The 17,830-nt window shown below is 37.8% G+C and overlaps 3 protein-coding genes across 5 annotated transcripts in view; 1 reads left to right on the forward strand and 2 right to left on the reverse strand.

Moving 5' to 3' along the window:
* LOC126781668 (uncharacterized) overlaps nt 1-6,199 on the reverse strand; it is a 396,382-nt gene extending 390,183 nt beyond the window's left edge. For 2 of the 3 annotated variants that reach the window (XM_050506627.1, XM_050506626.1), the window contains exons 1-2: nt 5,958-6,199; nt 643-766 (exon numbers count right to left, since the gene is read on the reverse strand). In XM_050506627.1, coding sequence (XP_050362584.1) covers nt 643-766; nt 5,958-6,029 — 196 coding nt within the window. In that variant the 5' untranslated portion in view covers nt 6,030-6,199. The remainder of the gene's footprint in view (nt 1-642; nt 767-5,957) is intronic. The other variant, XM_050506625.1, reaches the window with a different exon arrangement.
* Nucleotides 6,200-13,248: 7,049 nt separating this feature from the next.
* On the forward strand, nt 13,249-15,892 carry LOC126781713 (uncharacterized). Its single transcript, XM_050506700.1, has 5 exons — nt 13,249-13,953; nt 14,696-14,844; nt 14,927-15,090; nt 15,163-15,422; nt 15,770-15,892. Exons 1-5 carry the CDS (start codon nt 13,617-13,619, stop codon nt 15,856-15,858), a joined length of 999 nt encoding a protein of 332 aa, XP_050362657.1. The 5' UTR covers nt 13,249-13,616; the 3' UTR covers nt 15,859-15,892.
* LOC126781728 (transmembrane protein 41 homolog) lies at nt 15,638-17,549 on the reverse strand. Its single transcript, XM_050506727.1, has 5 exons — nt 17,396-17,549; nt 17,040-17,172; nt 16,824-16,952; nt 16,205-16,542; nt 15,638-16,133 (listed from the first exon to the last, which is right to left on the reverse strand). Exons 1-5 carry the CDS (start codon nt 17,442-17,444, stop codon nt 15,964-15,966), a joined length of 819 nt encoding a protein of 272 aa, XP_050362684.1. The 5' UTR covers nt 17,445-17,549; the 3' UTR covers nt 15,638-15,963.
* Between the last annotated feature and the right edge of the window lie 281 nt (nt 17,550-17,830).

Below are 17,830 nucleotides of genomic sequence, written 5' to 3' on the forward strand. Positions count from 1 at the left end.
AAACAATTACACTCAGACTCGGATAGATATAGCTCGCGTAAGAGATACATCTATCCAGGATATGTAATTGTATTTTCATTAAATAACCTATTAAACATTTACTCGGTAGCAGGATATGGGATTGCAGAAAGCCTTTTCCAATCCCATTTGGAACACTCATTCAACTATTAACGCCAAGCAGCAATACTTTTTTGCTTTCGGTTTTAGAGCGAGTGAGGCATAAGGGTCATAACATCATAGTTAACATGATTGGCGGCTATTAAGAATATAACATAGATAAATAAACCTAATCGTTGTATTACTATCACCTCTAGTACCCATTATATAAACATTTATTATTCTATATTACTGTATTTAATATAAGATAGATGGGCGCATCCGCATATAAGTATATCCTACCCACATATTTGATATGACCCCCTAGCGTACTGTCAAATATATACATATCTATAGAATATCTATCGACTATCTTATCGTAAATACCATGACACTTAGTTTATTAATTAATTGAGCATATTCCCCACAACCGTAACAATGTCTATGATGGTGGTGACTTACAATTATTCAGGTTTTTATTTTTCTGTCTGTATTCTTATACTAGATAAAAAATCATAAAATGTAAATAATACTTTGTTCTCTTACGTGTTAACCCATAAATTAGTATGAAGATTGATGGAGCAGCAAGACCGAGCCATAAAGGGACTTCGTAATTCGCCAAATGTATCCAAATCACACCATATGAAAGTACCAAACTGGGCAAGCAGATCTGAAAGGACACATCACTTTTGATAATACACCTTACAGATTAGTTAACGATACATTTCTATGAGGTAGTATTGTATTAATACATGTAATTCTTATATTCATTATCAAGAAAATATATATTTACACATAATCTAAGTATTTAATAAATAAATAAGAATAAGATACATATATTCTGCACGCGAAAAGATAGTAATCGCTATAATTTGAAAAAATAATATAATATTCTTCTTCTTTGTTCAAACCCTCTTCCCAGTTCAGCTGGGGTCGGGTCTCCTTGTAAATCTGCGCCAGAGAGCTCTGTTCTGGGTTGTCTGTGTACTCAGATTCTCTTTCTGGGCCTCTTTTTGTAGGTTTGACCACCAGGTTGCGGGCGGTCGCCCTCTTCCCCGCGGTCGGTCCGGTGTATTTAAAGCTTTCTTGATCGGATGATCATCGTTACGTCTCAGGATATGGCCGTACCAGCGCAGTCGACATTCCTTCAATTTTTCCACAGTTGATGTTACCTTGAATGATCCCCTGACATACTCATTCCTTACTTTGTCCGGCCGGGTGATTCCTCCCGCCCATCTAAGCATTTTCATCTCGCTTGTATGCAGTTGTTGTTCGTGTGTCTTTTTGATGGTCCAACACTCTGCCCCATAGATCATGGATGGGCGTACTACCGTTTTGTACACTTTTCCCTTTACACGAATGGGCATTCTATGGTCACAGAGAACACCCAATAGCGATTTCCATTTTATCCAGGCGGTTTTAATGCGGTGGTCCACGTCCTTATCGATATTTGCATCAGTAGTAAGCACAGATCCAAGATACTTGAAGTTGTCTACTTTGGGTAGTGCGCGGTTGTCTATCATCTGCGTAAAGAGTACACTCGGTGCTGGCTTTTGTATGCCTTGCGTGATGTAGTCCATGCACAGTTTGAATAGCAATGGGCTCAAGGCAGATCCCTGATGTACTCCTACATTTACGTGGAAGGGCTCGCCAAGACCCGCTGGACTTTTGACGCGCGTTTTGGTGTTTATGTACATATCTTGTAATAGTATCACATAATATTCCGGGATGTTTTGAGCTCTCATAGCCTGCCAAACTAGATTTCTGGGTACCCTATCGAAAGCCTTTTCTAGGTCGATACAGATTTTCTTTGTTTGAACAATACTTCTCCATCATAACTCTAATTAACTGAATGGCATCGATGGTAGATTTGCCAGGCGTGATGCCGTATTGGTTCTCAGTTATACGGGTACAGTCATTTATGCGTGCGTTTTGATGTGAGTTTTATTCCCCTGTAGTTTCCGCAATTCGCAATGTCCCCTTTTTGTTTATATATTGGTGAAAGAATGCTGTTACGCCAGGATTCAGAGATCTTGCCATCTTTAATAATAGCGTTAAAAAGCTTGGTGAGCCAGGGTGTTGCAGATTCTTTCAGCTTCTTCCAGAGATCTGCTGGTATCTGGTCGGGACCAGTGGTCTTATGGTATTTCATTTTTGATATGGCCTTGCTCACCTCCTCCTCTAATATAGATTTTATAGGCCCTTCAACAAAAATAATATAATATACTTTATATAAATTATCTGTTTATGCATCATAGTACCCAAGTTCAAAGTATAGTAAGAAGATGCTATTTTGATAGACAGTTTATAATAAAATACTACACAGCACACTTTTATATAAAGTAAAATCAATAACCTTAAAACCCTATTTTTAATCACAAACATAAAGTAACAATTCACCAAATACTTCTCATATTTTTTTGTTTACATTAGTTCATTAGAATTTGAAAGATAAGAGACAAAATAGTTTCAACAATACGAAACGCCCTACGTCATTTAAATATATAATTTTTGTTTATTTGTTTATTCGGCTTGTGATTGTTTTGACATTTGCTCCATTAGTTATTAACAGGTTAATTGTAAGTTTGTAAAATATAAAGAGTATTTAAAAGATATTCAAAGAATTTTCCGTAGTTACATAATGTATGTTTGGTATCTTTTTATTTATTGCGATAATAAAAATCATATCTTTTTACATTCCCAAAGTAATATATATAAATACATAGATACGTGAGAAATTTATATATGTATCAATTTAAGCACGTGATTCCTTACTCAAACAAATAATAATATAATATTAACTACTAACGGCTAATTATCACTCGTAATCTCATACGCATTTAATAAACTCGATAATCAATGCGTACAATTATTCACAACCACAGATAAAAAAAAAATAATACAAAAGCACTACATTCACTTATAGCTTATCAACTATCCTACCAGCGCCGATTCAAAAGAAGGTATACTCAGAACCTGGTACCGGAGGAAAAGTCAAACTAAACTTAACGCAGTTAATGATGAGCTTTCAGCTTAATGTTGATTTCATAATAATACATTTAAGAAAAATATCAGTTTAATCATATAATCGTATAATGCACAGTAACAGCCTGTTAATGTCCCACTGCTGGGCTAACGCCTCCTCTCCCTTTTTGAGAAGAAGGTTTGGAGCTTATTCCACCACGCTGCTCCAATGCGGGTTGGTAGAATACACATGTGGCATAATTTCAATGAAATTAGACACATGCAGATTTCCTCACGATGTTTTCCTTCACCGTCAAGCACAAGATGAACTATAAACACAAATTAATCAAATGAAAATTCTGTGGTGCTTGCCGGGTTTGAACCCACGATCACCGGTTAAGATTCACGCATTCTAACCACTAGGCCATCTCGACTTGTGTAATGAACGTTAAAACGCTATTAATGAAACGGTCTGTTAATATCCCACTGCAGGCCTTCGAATTACTCTATCGCGTTGTCACGATGTGGGTTGGTGGATATTTGCATACTTTCATCTGCCAATTGCGGGTTTCCTCACCGCCGAGCACGAGATGAATTAATAAACACAAATTAAACACATGAAAATTTAGTGGTGCTTGCCCAGATTTGAACTTGAAATCATTGGTTAAGATTATCGATTAACAACGGGGGTATCACGGCTCTGAGAGTTATAGTCAATATAATATTTTTTGTTTTGTTTCTCCTTACTAAATATGAACTCATTAACTATAAAATAATGTAGATGGCTACTTTTTTACTTAGATCATTATTCACGTCGTCATTTATCATTTACATCATAAGTACCAAAATCACTTACTAAAAAAATCAATATGTCATCAATACTATAATGGTACAACCTACAGATAAGGCCAGTCAATAATATAAGTAAGAAATTGGTATAGTCGAAGAATTAATTTTTTTGAATTAAAGCCGAGATGGCCTAGTGGTAATAACGCGTGAATCTTAACCGATGATCGTGGGTTCAAACCCGGGCAAGCACCACTGAATTTTCATGTGCTTAATTTGTGATTATAATTCATCTCGTGCTTGACGGTGAAGGAAAACATCGTGAGGAAACCTGCATGTGTCTAATTTCACTGAAATTCTGCCACATGTGTATTCCACCAACCCGCATTGGAGCAGTGTGGTGGAATGAGCTCCAAACCTTCTCCTCAAAAAAAAAGAGGTGCGGGAGGCCTTTAGCCCAGCAGTGGGACATTCACAGGCTGTTACGGTTACGGTACGGGAAGAATTAATCTCTCAAAGACTCCCGGTTCTAATGGAAACGAATGAGGAAAATATTCGATAAAATATACAACGAAAACAAATATAGAGACTGTTGGTATATAGATTAATTCAAACGAGATATTGTTTTAACCGTTTGTTTAATAATAATTATTTATTCTCATTTACGTACATGTGTTTCTGTCACCTGTATATCAGCTTGTTTACGACATTTGTCACGATAGCTAACCCTAACGTTACAACACCACGGCCGTTGTGATAAGATGAAAGCAAAGAAAATACGATCTTATGTCTAATGATTGCTCATTAAATACAAACATAGAACATAAAGTTATTGAAACAAACGTTACCTAATAATATACAAATGTGACTATGTGACATTCAGACTTTATATATTGTATAACTAAGACCTATTACTGCAATTTGTCAATAAAATAAAAAATTATATAAATTAGATAGTCATGTGTAACATTACAACAAGTTTAAGCAATTATTTTTATCGTCCTACGAGTAAAATCTTTCTTTGTAATATTTATGTTGGGAATTTTACAGATTAATTTTGATTCTGTTGGGCATTCATATAAGAAGAGTATTGACTATGGTTTTTATGGCCAGTTGCCACCTGACGGCGTAGCAGTAACTCTTCTGCTCTTGGAAGCTGGGATTCGACCGGAGACTTTTCTGCCAGCGTCCACCCAGTCAGGTGGCACAGCTCCAGTGTAACCTGGGGCCTTAATATTTAAAGGCAGCACCGCCGTATCGATACCCATTTACTCCGCCTTTGCAGCCGTTGAAGTCTTCACCCGTAACGCTGGGCACGAAACCGTGATATAACACGAGGCACCGCATTGCCATCCGATTATTCCGGCCTACTGAAATAATGGTTGGGCCCCACGCCTATGACGTGCCGAACAGGAATTGTTCAAGAAGGAAACATAGAAAATGGCTATATTTCTCCAGAGGCCGGCTTAATACTCATTACAAATTAAAACAGTCTACATGTATTTATTTGTTGATACTGCCTAAACATCTCTATAACATTTTTACTAAAAAAATCACTTAATATTAAGAATGTTTAGGAAGAATAATTACTTTAAGAGCCTTTTAAAAGTCTTCATACAAAAAATAAAAAAATAAAACGAGTAAAAATATCACAAAAAACGAGAAAAAAAACTTAGTTAACCTATAGCTTATTATATATACTATATTATACCATTTTAATACATATATACATACTATATTCGACAATCTCATACATTCGAAACTTCTTTGTCTTTATCATATAATTCTATGTACTAATGACGTTGAATTCAGTTGATTAGTAATAATTTTATTAGTCAATATGACGCTAATTACCCTCATTTTTAAAAGAGAAGACGAATCGTTTTTACTTTTAGTTAAACACTGATTCATTGTAATCATTTTTCATTTTTTTCCTTCAAAATCTTTTATACACATTTATTTGATTACTGCGTATAAATTATTGGATAGATTTTCTGTTACATTCATATGCCACTGCATACTATGAGAGTTAACTTCCTCAAATTTATAGCCCGTTGAAGGCAACTGAATATTAAAAATAAATTGTCTGTAGAACAATAGTCAATACATACGTTAAGCACCATAACCGCTACAAGAAGTGGCCAGCGCCAACTCGCGCCAGTAGCTCGCTCATTAATCTCCATTTAATATCCTTTTAACATTTTAAGCACTATCATCTAAAGGCACTTCACTATAGGAGAATCATTTTCATAACAAAAGATTTTATCTTAAAAAAATATCAATCTATAACGTCTTTGAACGAGCATGACGTCGTATTGACGACTCTATACATGCATTGACAGTGTTATCTATCGGCGGACCCGAACATGGCTACTTTGTCTTATCTTATCGAGTTATTATTTCGTGGTTATTTTAAGTGCTTTTAGCCTAGTGAATTCATTACAGAACTAAGAATATATAAATAATAAAATATACTTAAAACAGAAAAAAAATACGTTTTTGATCACTACAAATCTTATATTAACGAAGCGCTAATTAATCTTTATAGTATTATTTACAAACGTTACGAATCCGTTTATTGCTTTAAGTATGCAAGTATATCTATTCTTAAGTAAATTCTTACTTAATAAGGAGAGGGTGGCATGGGTACTGGGCAAGCCCGTGTTGCCATAAAGTCGCCTGGCCCAGGCGTAGCAGCATCCACGGAGAGGACACTTCGCTCACCCGTTTTGCAGGTGGAAAACAACACGGAGAGTGACATTCACCGGTTATAAGTCAGCACGAATAGGCGTAAGTGCGGACGCCAGGGGCCACTCTCGACAGTAGGAGGATCCATCGTAGATCCATTGATTAGTTACCGCCTGCTTTAAGTCGGGCAGCCCCCGATCAATAAGGTACTGATCCACCTCAGCGTTAACTTGTTCCGCTAGACGTTGACGCGGTGACATTAACCACCTGCTCAAAGGAACACAAATCTCAAAACCCACACCAACGCTGCTTACATGCGCTTTGCGTCATGGAATGTCCGAACGATGAGAACAGGCTTCCCGAACACCTACGGAAGCTCCGATTGCGCCCAAGAACTGCGCAAAACTTACAGTATCGACGTGGAGCTTAAAAGGCTCAATATCGATATTGTAGCCTTACAAGAGACCAGAACTGAAGACGAAGGGTCTTTGCGTGAAGCTAACTACACTTTTTACTGGAAGGGCAAGAGTTCCTTGGAAACACGAAAGCATGGTGTAGGTTTCGCGGTTCGAAACCATCTCATCAACGCCATAGAAACACCTGTAGGCGTTTCCGAGCGGATTATGGTCTTGCGTCTAAACACAAAAAGCGGCTTTGTCACGCTAATTTCCGCTTACGCACCGACGCTTAGTTCAAAACCTGAGACCAAGGATCAATTCTACAGCCAGCTCGATGAGACAGTGCGAAGGGTGAAACCAACTGACAGACTGCATATTTTGGATGACTTTAATGCCCGCGTCGGTCAGGGCACATCAGCCTGGCCTGTATGCCTCGGTGCACACGGCATAGGCAAGCTTAACGACAACGGACAACGACTGTTGGAGTTTTGCTCAAGGCACCAGCTGTGTGTTACCAACACCTTTTTTAAAGGCAAAATGATGCGGAAAGTCTCGTGGATGCACCCTCGATCTAAATACTGGCACCAATTAGATCTTTCTCTTACAAGAAGGAGGGATCTACGGGAAACACTCCACACGCGGGCGTTTCACAGTGCCGATTGCGACACCGATCACAGCCTCGTTGCTACTAAAGTTCGACTTGTCCCTAGGAGAGTCCATTCTTCCAAGCCACTCGGTCGAAAAAAGATAAATCTTTTCAAGACTCGTGACATGGAAGTAGTGGAGTCATTTGGGGAACTCGTCCGCGAAGAAGTTGCAACTTGGGACAGTACGGCATCAGCGCGAGTCGAATGGGAAAAAGTCAAGTCCCTTCTCACTGACACTGCAGGTAAGGTTTTTGGCTATCAAAAGGCAAAATCTTACGAGTGATCTCACGAAGGCAAAAGCCTCACTCCAGCGTAGCACGCGCTTCTTTGTAAATGCGTATTGGACAGAGCTTTGCCAAAGCATCCAAGCGTGCGCAAACGCGGGGGATATTGGCGGGGTGTACGCGGGCATCAAAAGAGCTCTTGGACCTACTCCAAAAAAGGCGGCACCTCTCAAGGAAACCGATTCTGTTATAACAGACAGCACCCGTCAGATGGCAAGATGGGTAGAATACTACAAGGGCTCTACTCGTGCCCAGTGGATATTCAGCCAGAATCAATGGAGCTTGTCCCGAATCTGGCAACTTGGCACGAGCTAGACGTTGCACCCACAGTAAAGGAACTTTATCTGGCCGTCAAGAAGCTCAAATGCGGAAAAAGCCCCGGAAAATACGATGTTGTCACCGAAGTCGTCAAGCTTGAGTGCCTCTTGCCCATCCTTCATAACCACCTGGCTAAGTGCTGGGAAGAAAACTACGTCCCTCAGGATATGCGAGATGCTAACATCTAACATCGTCACTCTTTATAAAGGCAAAGGCGATCGTGGCGACTGCAACTGTTACCGCGGAATATCTATTCTTAGCATCGTCAGTAAAGCCTTTGCCAGGGCCATTTTAGGCAAACTACAAAGGCTCGCCGATCGCGTATACCCTGAGGCACAATGTAGTTTTAGGTCCCAACGGTCAACTGTCGACATGATATTTTCACTCAGACAGCTACAAGAAAAGTGTAGGGAGCAACATACCCCCCTAGTCATTGCATTTGTAGACCTAAACAAGGCTTTTGACTCCGTGAGCAGAGAGGGGTTGAACTCGGTTCTTGTTAGAATTGGATACCCCCAAAACTCCTAAGGATAGTGCAATCGTTCCACGAAGGTATGGAAGTCACCGTCCTGCACAATGGCAACACATCCACGCCATTCGACGTACGCCGTGGTGTTCGTCAAGGTTGTGCACTGGCCCCCACCTTGTTCGGAATATTCTTCTAGGTGCTTCTGAAGGTTGCTTTTGGAGATGAACAGCAAGGCGTTCACTTACATACGCGAACCGATGGTAGGCTGTACAACATCTCAATGCTCAAGTCCAAACGCTACAGGGAGGACCTATTTGTAGATAGTCCCCTCTTCGCTGACGACGCTGCCTTCGCTGCTCATGACCAAGCTCAACTCCAGAGTCTAATGGACAAATTTGCCAGAGCGTGCGACCTCTTTTTAATGTCCATAAGCTGCAAGAAGACCGTTATTTTAGCGCAAGGATGTTTAGAGCAACCAGTCATCTTGCTTAACGGCGCACCTTTTTTTTTTTTTTTTTTATATGCCCCGGGATGGCAAATGACTCCACTCCACCTGATGGTAAGTGGTAGTAGAGTCCAAACGCGACGACGGCCAGTACAGACGGGAAAAACGTTCTGCACTAGCCGCCTTCGCCTTGCTGGCCCGCAAGATGCCTCTTCACGCCTCATTTGAAGGAACCCGGGTCCAAGGCCTCAAGTAGGTACTTAGCGGAGCCATCCCAAAGGTGCGAGCAATATTCCACGCAAGACCGTACCTGTGTTTTGTATAGCAGGCACAGTTGTTGTGGCGTGAAAAAGCGCCGCACCTTGTTCAGAACTCCGAGTTTCCGTGAAGCTGTGTTTATAACAGCCTCGATGTAATCCCTTGGACTAAGGTCGCAGCGAACGTCAATCCCCAGCATGGCGATTTTGCTTTGCATCACCAGCGGAGTACCACAGAGGGAGGGAAGAGGGGAAAATGTTGACTTTTTCGCCGTGAGAGCGCATACCTGTGTTTTCTTTCAGAGCCCCATTTGGCGATGAGCTCTAACGTCCTATCGAGTTCAATGACAAGATTCTTCCGCCTCTCCTCAATTTCCGCTCGCCCAGCCACTGCGCGTCCGTGGTATCCACCATGCACTGTACTATCGTCTGCATAGCAATGTATGTTCCCAAGAGAGAGCATATCATTGATATGCAAAAGAAAGAGTGAGGGAGATAGCACAGATCCCTGGGGGACCCCAGCATTCACTACATAGAATTGTGAAGCGCAACCATCAACTAAAACACGAAGGCTACGCTTGTGTAGGAAGCTGGCAATCCAGGTGCAGAGCTGAGCAGGCAGACCATATGCCGGCAGCTTGGAGAGAAGACTTCTGTGCCAGACCCTGTCGAAAGCCTTGGAGATATCGAGGCTGACAGCCAACGATTCTCCATGCTTGTCGATAGGTTCACCCCAGAGGTGTGTTACGTACGCTAGAAGATCACCTGTGGACCGGTTTGGTCGAAACCCGTACTGACGATCATTAATTAGACAGTGATCTTCTAGGTAATGGATCAGTTGGTTGTTTAAAATCCGTTCCATCACCTTACAAAGTACTGAGGTGATAGCTATTGGCCGGGTCAGACCGATCCCCTTTTTTGGGAACCGCTTGCACATTAGCTCTTCTCCAAGCCTCCGGCACACTTCCCGAAGAGAGAGAAAGTTGGAACAGGCGCGTTAACACGGGAGACAGCTCCGCTGCGCACTTCTTCAGCACTATGGCTGGTATTCCATCGGGACCGCTAGCTTTCCGTACATCAAGTGATTGCAGCTCCGCACGCACATCACGTTGCCTGATTTTAATGTCAGGCATCGTATGGCCACATGCAGGTATTGTAGGTGGCAGTGCACTACAATCATCGATGACGAAATTGTCGGCAAAGAGTTTAGCCAGGAGATCAGCTTGCTCTTGCGGACTGTGAGCTAGCGATCCGTCCGGATTTCTGAGCGGTGGCAGCGAAGGTTGGCAGAAATTGTTTTGCACAGACTTGGTCAGACGCCAGAAGCTACGGGAGCCCCTAGGATGCGAAACAAGGTCATGACCAATCTGTACAATGCGCTGTGCATCCGCTCTCGTGTATGCCTTTCTACAGGACTTGGACTTCCGCATCGGCAAAGCTGCCTCTACGTTCAGGAGGCTCCGTACAAGGGCTTGGGATAACAGACACCTTACAGTAAAAACGAAAATGCTTGTTTACCAATCATGTGTCCTAAGCACACTCTTGTATGGAGCAGAAACGTGGACAACGTACGCAAAACAAGAACGCCGACTAAACACATTTCACTTGCGCTGTCTTCGGAACATTCTGGGCATCACATGGCAGGATCGCGTGACTAACAAGTCTGTAATAAGCGAGGCACAGCTACCTAGCATCATGGCCATTCTCAAAAAAAACGGTTACGGTGGCTGGGACACGTGCATCGAATGGAGCAGACTCGTCTTCCAAGGCAAATACTACTGGGAGAGGTTGTGGATGCAAAGAGGTCTGTTGGGCGGCCTATGCTCCGTTACAAAGATTGCGTTAAGCGTGATATGGTTGCGTTTAACATCCCTAGCAATCGATGGGAGGAACTGGCAGAGGACCGTGCCAAGTGGCGACGCCTTATTCACGAAGGTCAATCAAAGCATGATAATGACTGGTTTAAACTACTAAAAGAAAAACGCACTAGGCGTCATGAGCGTGCTTCAAACCCCCGCCCATCTGGGGGCGCATACACTTGTCGGGAGTGCGGCTGAAGGATCCTCTCTGGCATTGGTCTTTTCAGTCATGAACGCAAGTGCCTTCGCGATGCCGCTTAAATCATCTGTCAAAGATGCAGAGGCCTATATATATATAATATAGTTTAGATGTCACGGATATCGTGATCCTCCGTATTTTTATTTATCGTAAGAAAGAAATGTCTCGTGTCTAAATATAATAATAATCAAAATTTATTCCATACATTTTTACACAATTTCATGATAATAAAGTCGTAATGAAATTTGATTTTTCTTGTCAATTCAAAAAGATTTACTGGGCAATAAACTACGTAACTATGTGAAAACACTCCACTCAATCTTCTGATTTCGTACCTATGCAGTCAGATTCAAAGGGCTGGTGTATATGGAAAGAGATTTCCCTAACAGTGGCGTAGCACGGCGGATAAATGTCCCGGTGCGGCGTTGCGATGAGAAAACTTCGCTTCGCTTGAACTTGAAAAAAAAAAAAAACTTCCCTCATATTTATACTTACTACACTAACACTAACAGCCTGTTAATGTCCCACTGCTGGGCTAAGGCCTCCTCTCCCTTTTGAGAAGAAGGTTTGGAGCTTATTCCACCACGCTGCTCCAATGCGGGTTGGTAGAATACACATGTGGCATAATTTCAATGAAATTAGACACATGCAGGTTTCCTCACGATGTTTTCCTTCACCGTCAAGCACGAGATGAATTATAAATACAAATTAAGCACATGAAAATTCAGTGGTACTTGGCCGGGTTTGAACCCACGTTCGTCGGTTAAGATTCACGCATTCTAACGACTAGGCCATCTCGGCTATATATAGTATATTTATACTCATACTGCAGTTATTTTCATAACACAGATATAATTTATATAAATATGACATTTTGTAAAAAAAACTGTTTATTTACTTGTCAGAGCGCAAAAATGCATTAAGAAAAAATGAAGAATAGGTGTTTTTTTCTTCACAGTGATAATTATAAAAGTATAAGAAACAGTAAGAAAAATTGTTATTGCTTTTATTTAATACGTTGCACGCGGCGATTCCTCAGCTTAGAAAACTCTGGTACCCCGCACCGTCTCTCAGGACACCGAGTAGAGATTGTGTAGCCTGTGCAGTAACAAAAAAGATAAAATGACAAATGAAAAAAAGCCTATAACATAAAAGCCGTATTCTTTTATTCTTTATCATCGAGAAGAGAGCTATTTTCAATTGTTAGTTGAGAACGATCACAACAAAATAATTTAATTTACCAAAGAGGTTGTAATACCAAAAGCTTCTTTTTTTTTATTTAAGGACCAAATAGATCGTAAAAGCAAGTAATAAATGCACTTTGGTCATTGCAGCTTTTCCTTAAACTCCGCTAAAATGCACAAATCATTTGCATATGAGGTACTTATAATAATAGTAATAATAATAATATCCTGGAACATTTTTCACACACGGACATCTGATCCCAAATTAAGCTTGTACAAAGCTTGTGCTATGGAAACCAGACAACTCATATACTACATATACTACTTTTTTTTTGTAAATACATACTTATATAGATAATTACACCCAGACTCAGGACACACATACATGTTCATGCACACAAATGTCTGTCCTGGGTGGGAATCGAACCCACAACCTTCGGCGTGAAAGGCAAGTGTTCTAGCAACCACGCCAACCGGCTCGTCAAATCTTATCTGTAATCAATGCGTTTGATACTTTATTTCGTACTCTCCATATCCTAAATCTAGATGGATAAATAGTAAGATCAAGATATAAGTTGTAAAAAAGAAATAAAATTGATTGCATTTAACTTTTAAAACAATAAAACCGTAAAATGAACTGTATAGTTCTAGACGATTGTCAACTGTCAAGCAAGAGTCGACGTACAATTTTTACAAATAAATATGACTGTGTCTATTAATATGAATGAGAATAAGTATATTTTAATTTAAGTAATATCGTATAAACACGCCAGAAAAAGAAAACATAAATAAAAAACAACGTATAATATATGTGTACAGTTCGAATGTAATGAATAATTATTTATAAAATGGTAATATTACTTCTACTGCATATTAACTAAATTTTTAAGTTAAAGTCGTCAGTCGTCGTAAGTATTTCAATATTATTTTACTCTGAAGGAAGTTATATTAAAAATTTAAACATGAATAACTACTGAAGAAACTCTGTGAAGAACTATTACGAATATTTAAGAAGTATCGAAATGACAAATAGAGAGTTATTGCAAGAATATTCTGACTCTATAAAAAGACTTAAAAAGGAGAGTGCTGATATAGGCATAAATGGTGAAGAATTTAGGAAAATGTATTTTGAAAGTCTTAATGATTTAGATGAAAACCTACATTTAAACCAACGCCAAAGTTTCTTTAAAAAATACAAATTCCTTATAGCCTTTTTTATAATAATATTATTTGCCATATATAACTTCAAATGTGTATATAGTTACATAATATGCAATGTACAAGAATATATTTACCCAGGACTAAGGTTATTAAGAAAAATTTCTATTCCGTTCCTGTCACTATTTCCTGCATTGACTGGTAAGTATTATTCAAAGTATTTAAATACAGGCACAAGTTTAACCAATGTGAAGAGTAATATTAAACCTATGTGTTCCTATATTCATAACAAGAGAATTTTTACTATAGGTTCCGTAATCCGTAACAGCCTGTGAATGTCCCACTGCTGGGCTAAAGGCCTCCTCTCCTCTTTTTTTTTTTTTTTTGAGGAGAAGGTTTGGAGCTTATTCCACCACGCTGCTCCAATGCGGGTTGGTGGAATACACACGTGGCAGAATTATAGGTTGTAAATATTTATTTCATTTTATAAAGCGGGTAGGCAGATGGGTCACCTCAGTGATCACTAATGCACCACCAATTGTAGGAACTATTATGTTATGTCCCTTGTGCCTGTAGTTACACTGGCTCACAATACTAAGTATTGTTTGCTACCTATTCAGCGGAATTGCACACTGCCCTAACACAAAGTAAATCACTATAAGTTTACCGTTATTTAATCATAATTACTTCATTAAAGTTGTAATAAAATGTTATCATATCAGCCGAAAGACGTCCACTGCTGGACAAAGGCCTCCCCCAAGGATTTCCACGTTGGCCGATCTTGCGCTGCCCGCATCCAACGGTTACCGCGACTCGTTCTAAGTCGTCGGTCCACCTTGTAGGGGATTGTTAATTGTGTTTTAAAATATTTGTTTCAAAATGTGTAATTATTTGATTAATTGCAATTATCAGTTTGTATACTAATCGATAATGAATATTTTAGATTTATACCAAGAAACATGTTTGATACAAAATCCATTTTTTACTGTTGTGGACATGGATTGCTGGCCGTGTAGTACAGTAAACAATATAGGTGAAGTTTTCAATCCACAACCAATTCATAAAGAACAGACTGCTCCTTTTATTTATAAGGTATGATAAGCTAAAACCTATGCTATCATGAAGAAAATAAAAATAATATTATTAAAAAAATGGATTTTAATAATTATTTCAGACTGAGCAACCACAAATTGATGTTAATAAATTGAAAGGTTTATATATAAAAAATAAAGACCTGTTTGATAAAGAAAGTTCAAAAGTTCTTACAAATAATAAGTATTATGAAACACCTAAAGACATTTTTGATTCAGATATATTAAAAGAAAATCTTTATATTTGGTAAGGTACAATTTTTATTTTTATCAAATTTTGTTTATTTATCATACAAATACAATTTATATGTCTGTTTAGGAAATTCAATAACTTCAATGTCGCAAGGATACTTCGCCAAATCATTGCAAGGCCAAAAATTGTTCCAAAGTTTGGTCAAAGCACAGAGAGATTTATTATAATAGATTCTAAACATGATACATTTCATATACCAGATACGGAATGTAACTTTGCTTTTCTGCTAGTGCTGAGTGGTACAAGAATTATCAATTTGCAGCCAGCAGAAGAATGCAAACATCAGTGCAAATCCTTTAAAATGAAATTAAAGAAATCCTATTTATGTAAGTATACATTCAATTTTATTTAAGCAAAAAGATATAATTAATTTATAGGTCAATGGTAATATAATATTATTATTTTAAAAATATTTAAATATGTATATATTTGAAAAGCTTTCATATGCTTGGTAAAATAAGCTGCAAAAAATGAATGAATAACTGAGGCACATATATGTATTTGTTTATGTAAAAAAAGGATATATATATAAATATATGTATATAGATATACCAAGTAATCAATTCATTTAATCCACTTAGTTTAAACCAACATGTAATGTTTATATGATATTCTTATTCTCACTTTATATACATTGAAATACAATCATTAATTTTACAATTCATGTTTTCAGTGTGGTACAATTGGTGGTACTGGAGACCATCAGTTCAACTGACACAAGGCAATGAGACCTTTATAGCACATGTTGGCTCCTATTGTTAATTATTTTATAAATAAACACTGACTTGGAATGTTACACTGAAACACATTTTATTTACCTTATATATAACAAATTTTCTAGTATAAATTAGCTAAATATTAATAAATTCATTCAAACTTTTCTCTAAGCTTCTGTTTTAGTAACACAGGTACTAGAGAGATAAGAGCAAAAATGCTAAGAATAGTGATGGACGTCCAGGACCAAGCATCACTCGTAGAAGTCAATGTGTGCAGTGTTTGTCCAGCTTGTATTGCTACGAATGATGGTGGGGCCACTCCTAAAACAACATATTTAAAATGTATGATTTCACTACAATTATATAAAAAATTACTTTTATATACAACTCACCAATGAATGTTCCCAAAGCAAATGGCACTAGAGGCACACCAATAACTGGTGCAGACATATTAATAAACCAATTTGGTAAAAACGGAGTCACCCTCAAAAATATTATATAGTTGAGCAAGTTATTTTTGTGTTTTGTCACAGCCTTTGACCATTGTGCCGCTCTTTCTGGGAAGAATTTTCTAACCAGTTTTTTCCCCAAAAGATTAGATAAAAAGAAGCATAGACTTGCTCCCAGTGCTGAACAACAGCAAACTAAAAGTAAAGCTAAATAAAAAGGAAACAAAAATCCTGAGAGTATACTCAGGAATATTGAACCCGGTATTGCAAATGTTTGCAAACTGATATAACCAAGTCAAGGAATGAAACCATATAAATTATTTTCAAACAAACAACAAAGCTCATTGAACAAAATACATTAAACAATCTAGATCTTTTTAACTACAAAATATATTTATATTACACATATATTAATTATTATCACCAATATATTACACATAGTAATCAAAAACAAAAATCCTTGAACATATTTCAAAATTTTAGGAAGGAAGCCATCCCGCTGAAATGGTTGCTATGTTCTATGTTAGTAATAAATATCAGTTAATAATATTTTAAAGGATACAATATATAAACTAAAAATACTCCCAGTAATACTTCATGAAAATACTTCTCCTTATACCTGTCTAATACAAGACCTAGCTGTTTAGCATCTTCTAGGTCCCAAGGTAATTTTATATGCTGTTTTTCATGCCTGCAATTAATTTAATCAATTTAATTCATTATTTTTTATTTAATATTCAGTTTTTATTTCAAATTTAATTGCATATTAAATACTCACTCTTCTAGTTGGGGAAATTGTGAATACAAAAGACCTAAAGCTGTTAATGATACAACAAATATTATAACAACTAAAAAAAGAGCCTTTGATGTTGATAATCCATTATTTTTCAAATTATCGGTGGTTTGTATATCTGTAAAGTAAATTTGTAATGAAAATCTACTAGTAAAAATGGATCAATTAATTCTTATCAATGAAAGAATAGCTGAAAACTTAGAATTCAGGATATTGGGAATAATACAGGAAATAGGTACTTGGAAGAGGAAAGTATAAACCAATGCAATCTGTTCTGATAGATCGTATTCTTGGTTTAATATTGGATGTAGATGAAACCGAAGGATCTTGTACTTCATCACCTTGAACCAATGGCGCACGAGGACCATTTCTGCGATTAATTGTGCTCATACTTGTGGCCTAGATGATCCAAAAAAATCCGTATAAAAATACAAACTACACTGACTTTATAGCACAATTTAAATATAATTATTTAATTCAAGTCTTATGTCTTTTAGTAAATAACATTACCCAACTTTGAATTATTATAAATGACGTGACATTAAGTCTTAATTCTTAAAGCTGACTATTCAAATTCATAATTTTACATGACAACCGATGACAACTGACAATTCTTTGTTACAAAAAAATTTGCTACAATAATATAAGCACTGCACAGATTACAAATATTAATGTTACTAGCATATATGTAGAATGTATGCTTACCGTCAACACTCTACACTTTAATCGTTGTAATGAAAATGTACAATACGTATTATATAATATTGTTTAAAGAT

Source organism: Nymphalis io, chromosome 4 (genome assembly GCF_905147045.1).
Source record: "Nymphalis io chromosome 4, ilAglIoxx1.1, whole genome shotgun sequence".
In the NCBI taxonomy this organism is placed as follows: Eukaryota; Metazoa; Arthropoda; class Insecta; order Lepidoptera; family Nymphalidae; genus Nymphalis; species Nymphalis io.

What these genes read in the sequence shown, in the direction of transcription:
- LOC126781713 (XM_050506700.1), top strand. Translation starts at nt 13,617, where the DNA reads ATGACAAATAGAGAGTTATTGCAAGAATATTCTGACTCTATAAAAAGA. An exon ending in ACTATTTCCTGCATTGACTG is followed by an intron (nt 13,954 to 14,695) that starts GTAAGTATTATT and finishes TGAATATTTTAG; the next exon opens with ATTTATACCAAGAAACATGT. An exon ending in AAAGAAAATCTTTATATTTG is followed by an intron (nt 15,091 to 15,162) that starts GTAAGGTACAAT and finishes ATGTCTGTTTAG; the next exon opens with GAAATTCAATAACTTCAATG.
- LOC126781728 (XM_050506727.1), bottom strand. Translation starts at nt 17,444, where the DNA reads ATGAGCACAATTAATCGCAGAAATGGTCCTCGTGCGCCATTGGTTCAA. An exon ending in TCGTGCGCCATTGGTTCAAG is followed by an intron (nt 17,173 to 17,395) that starts GTGATGAAGTAC and finishes TTTACTTTACAG; the next exon opens with ATATACAAACCACCGATAAT. An exon ending in GTATTTTTAGTTTATATATT is followed by an intron (nt 16,543 to 16,823) that starts GTATCCTTTAAA and finishes TGGTTATATCAG; the next exon opens with TTTGCAAACATTTGCAATAC.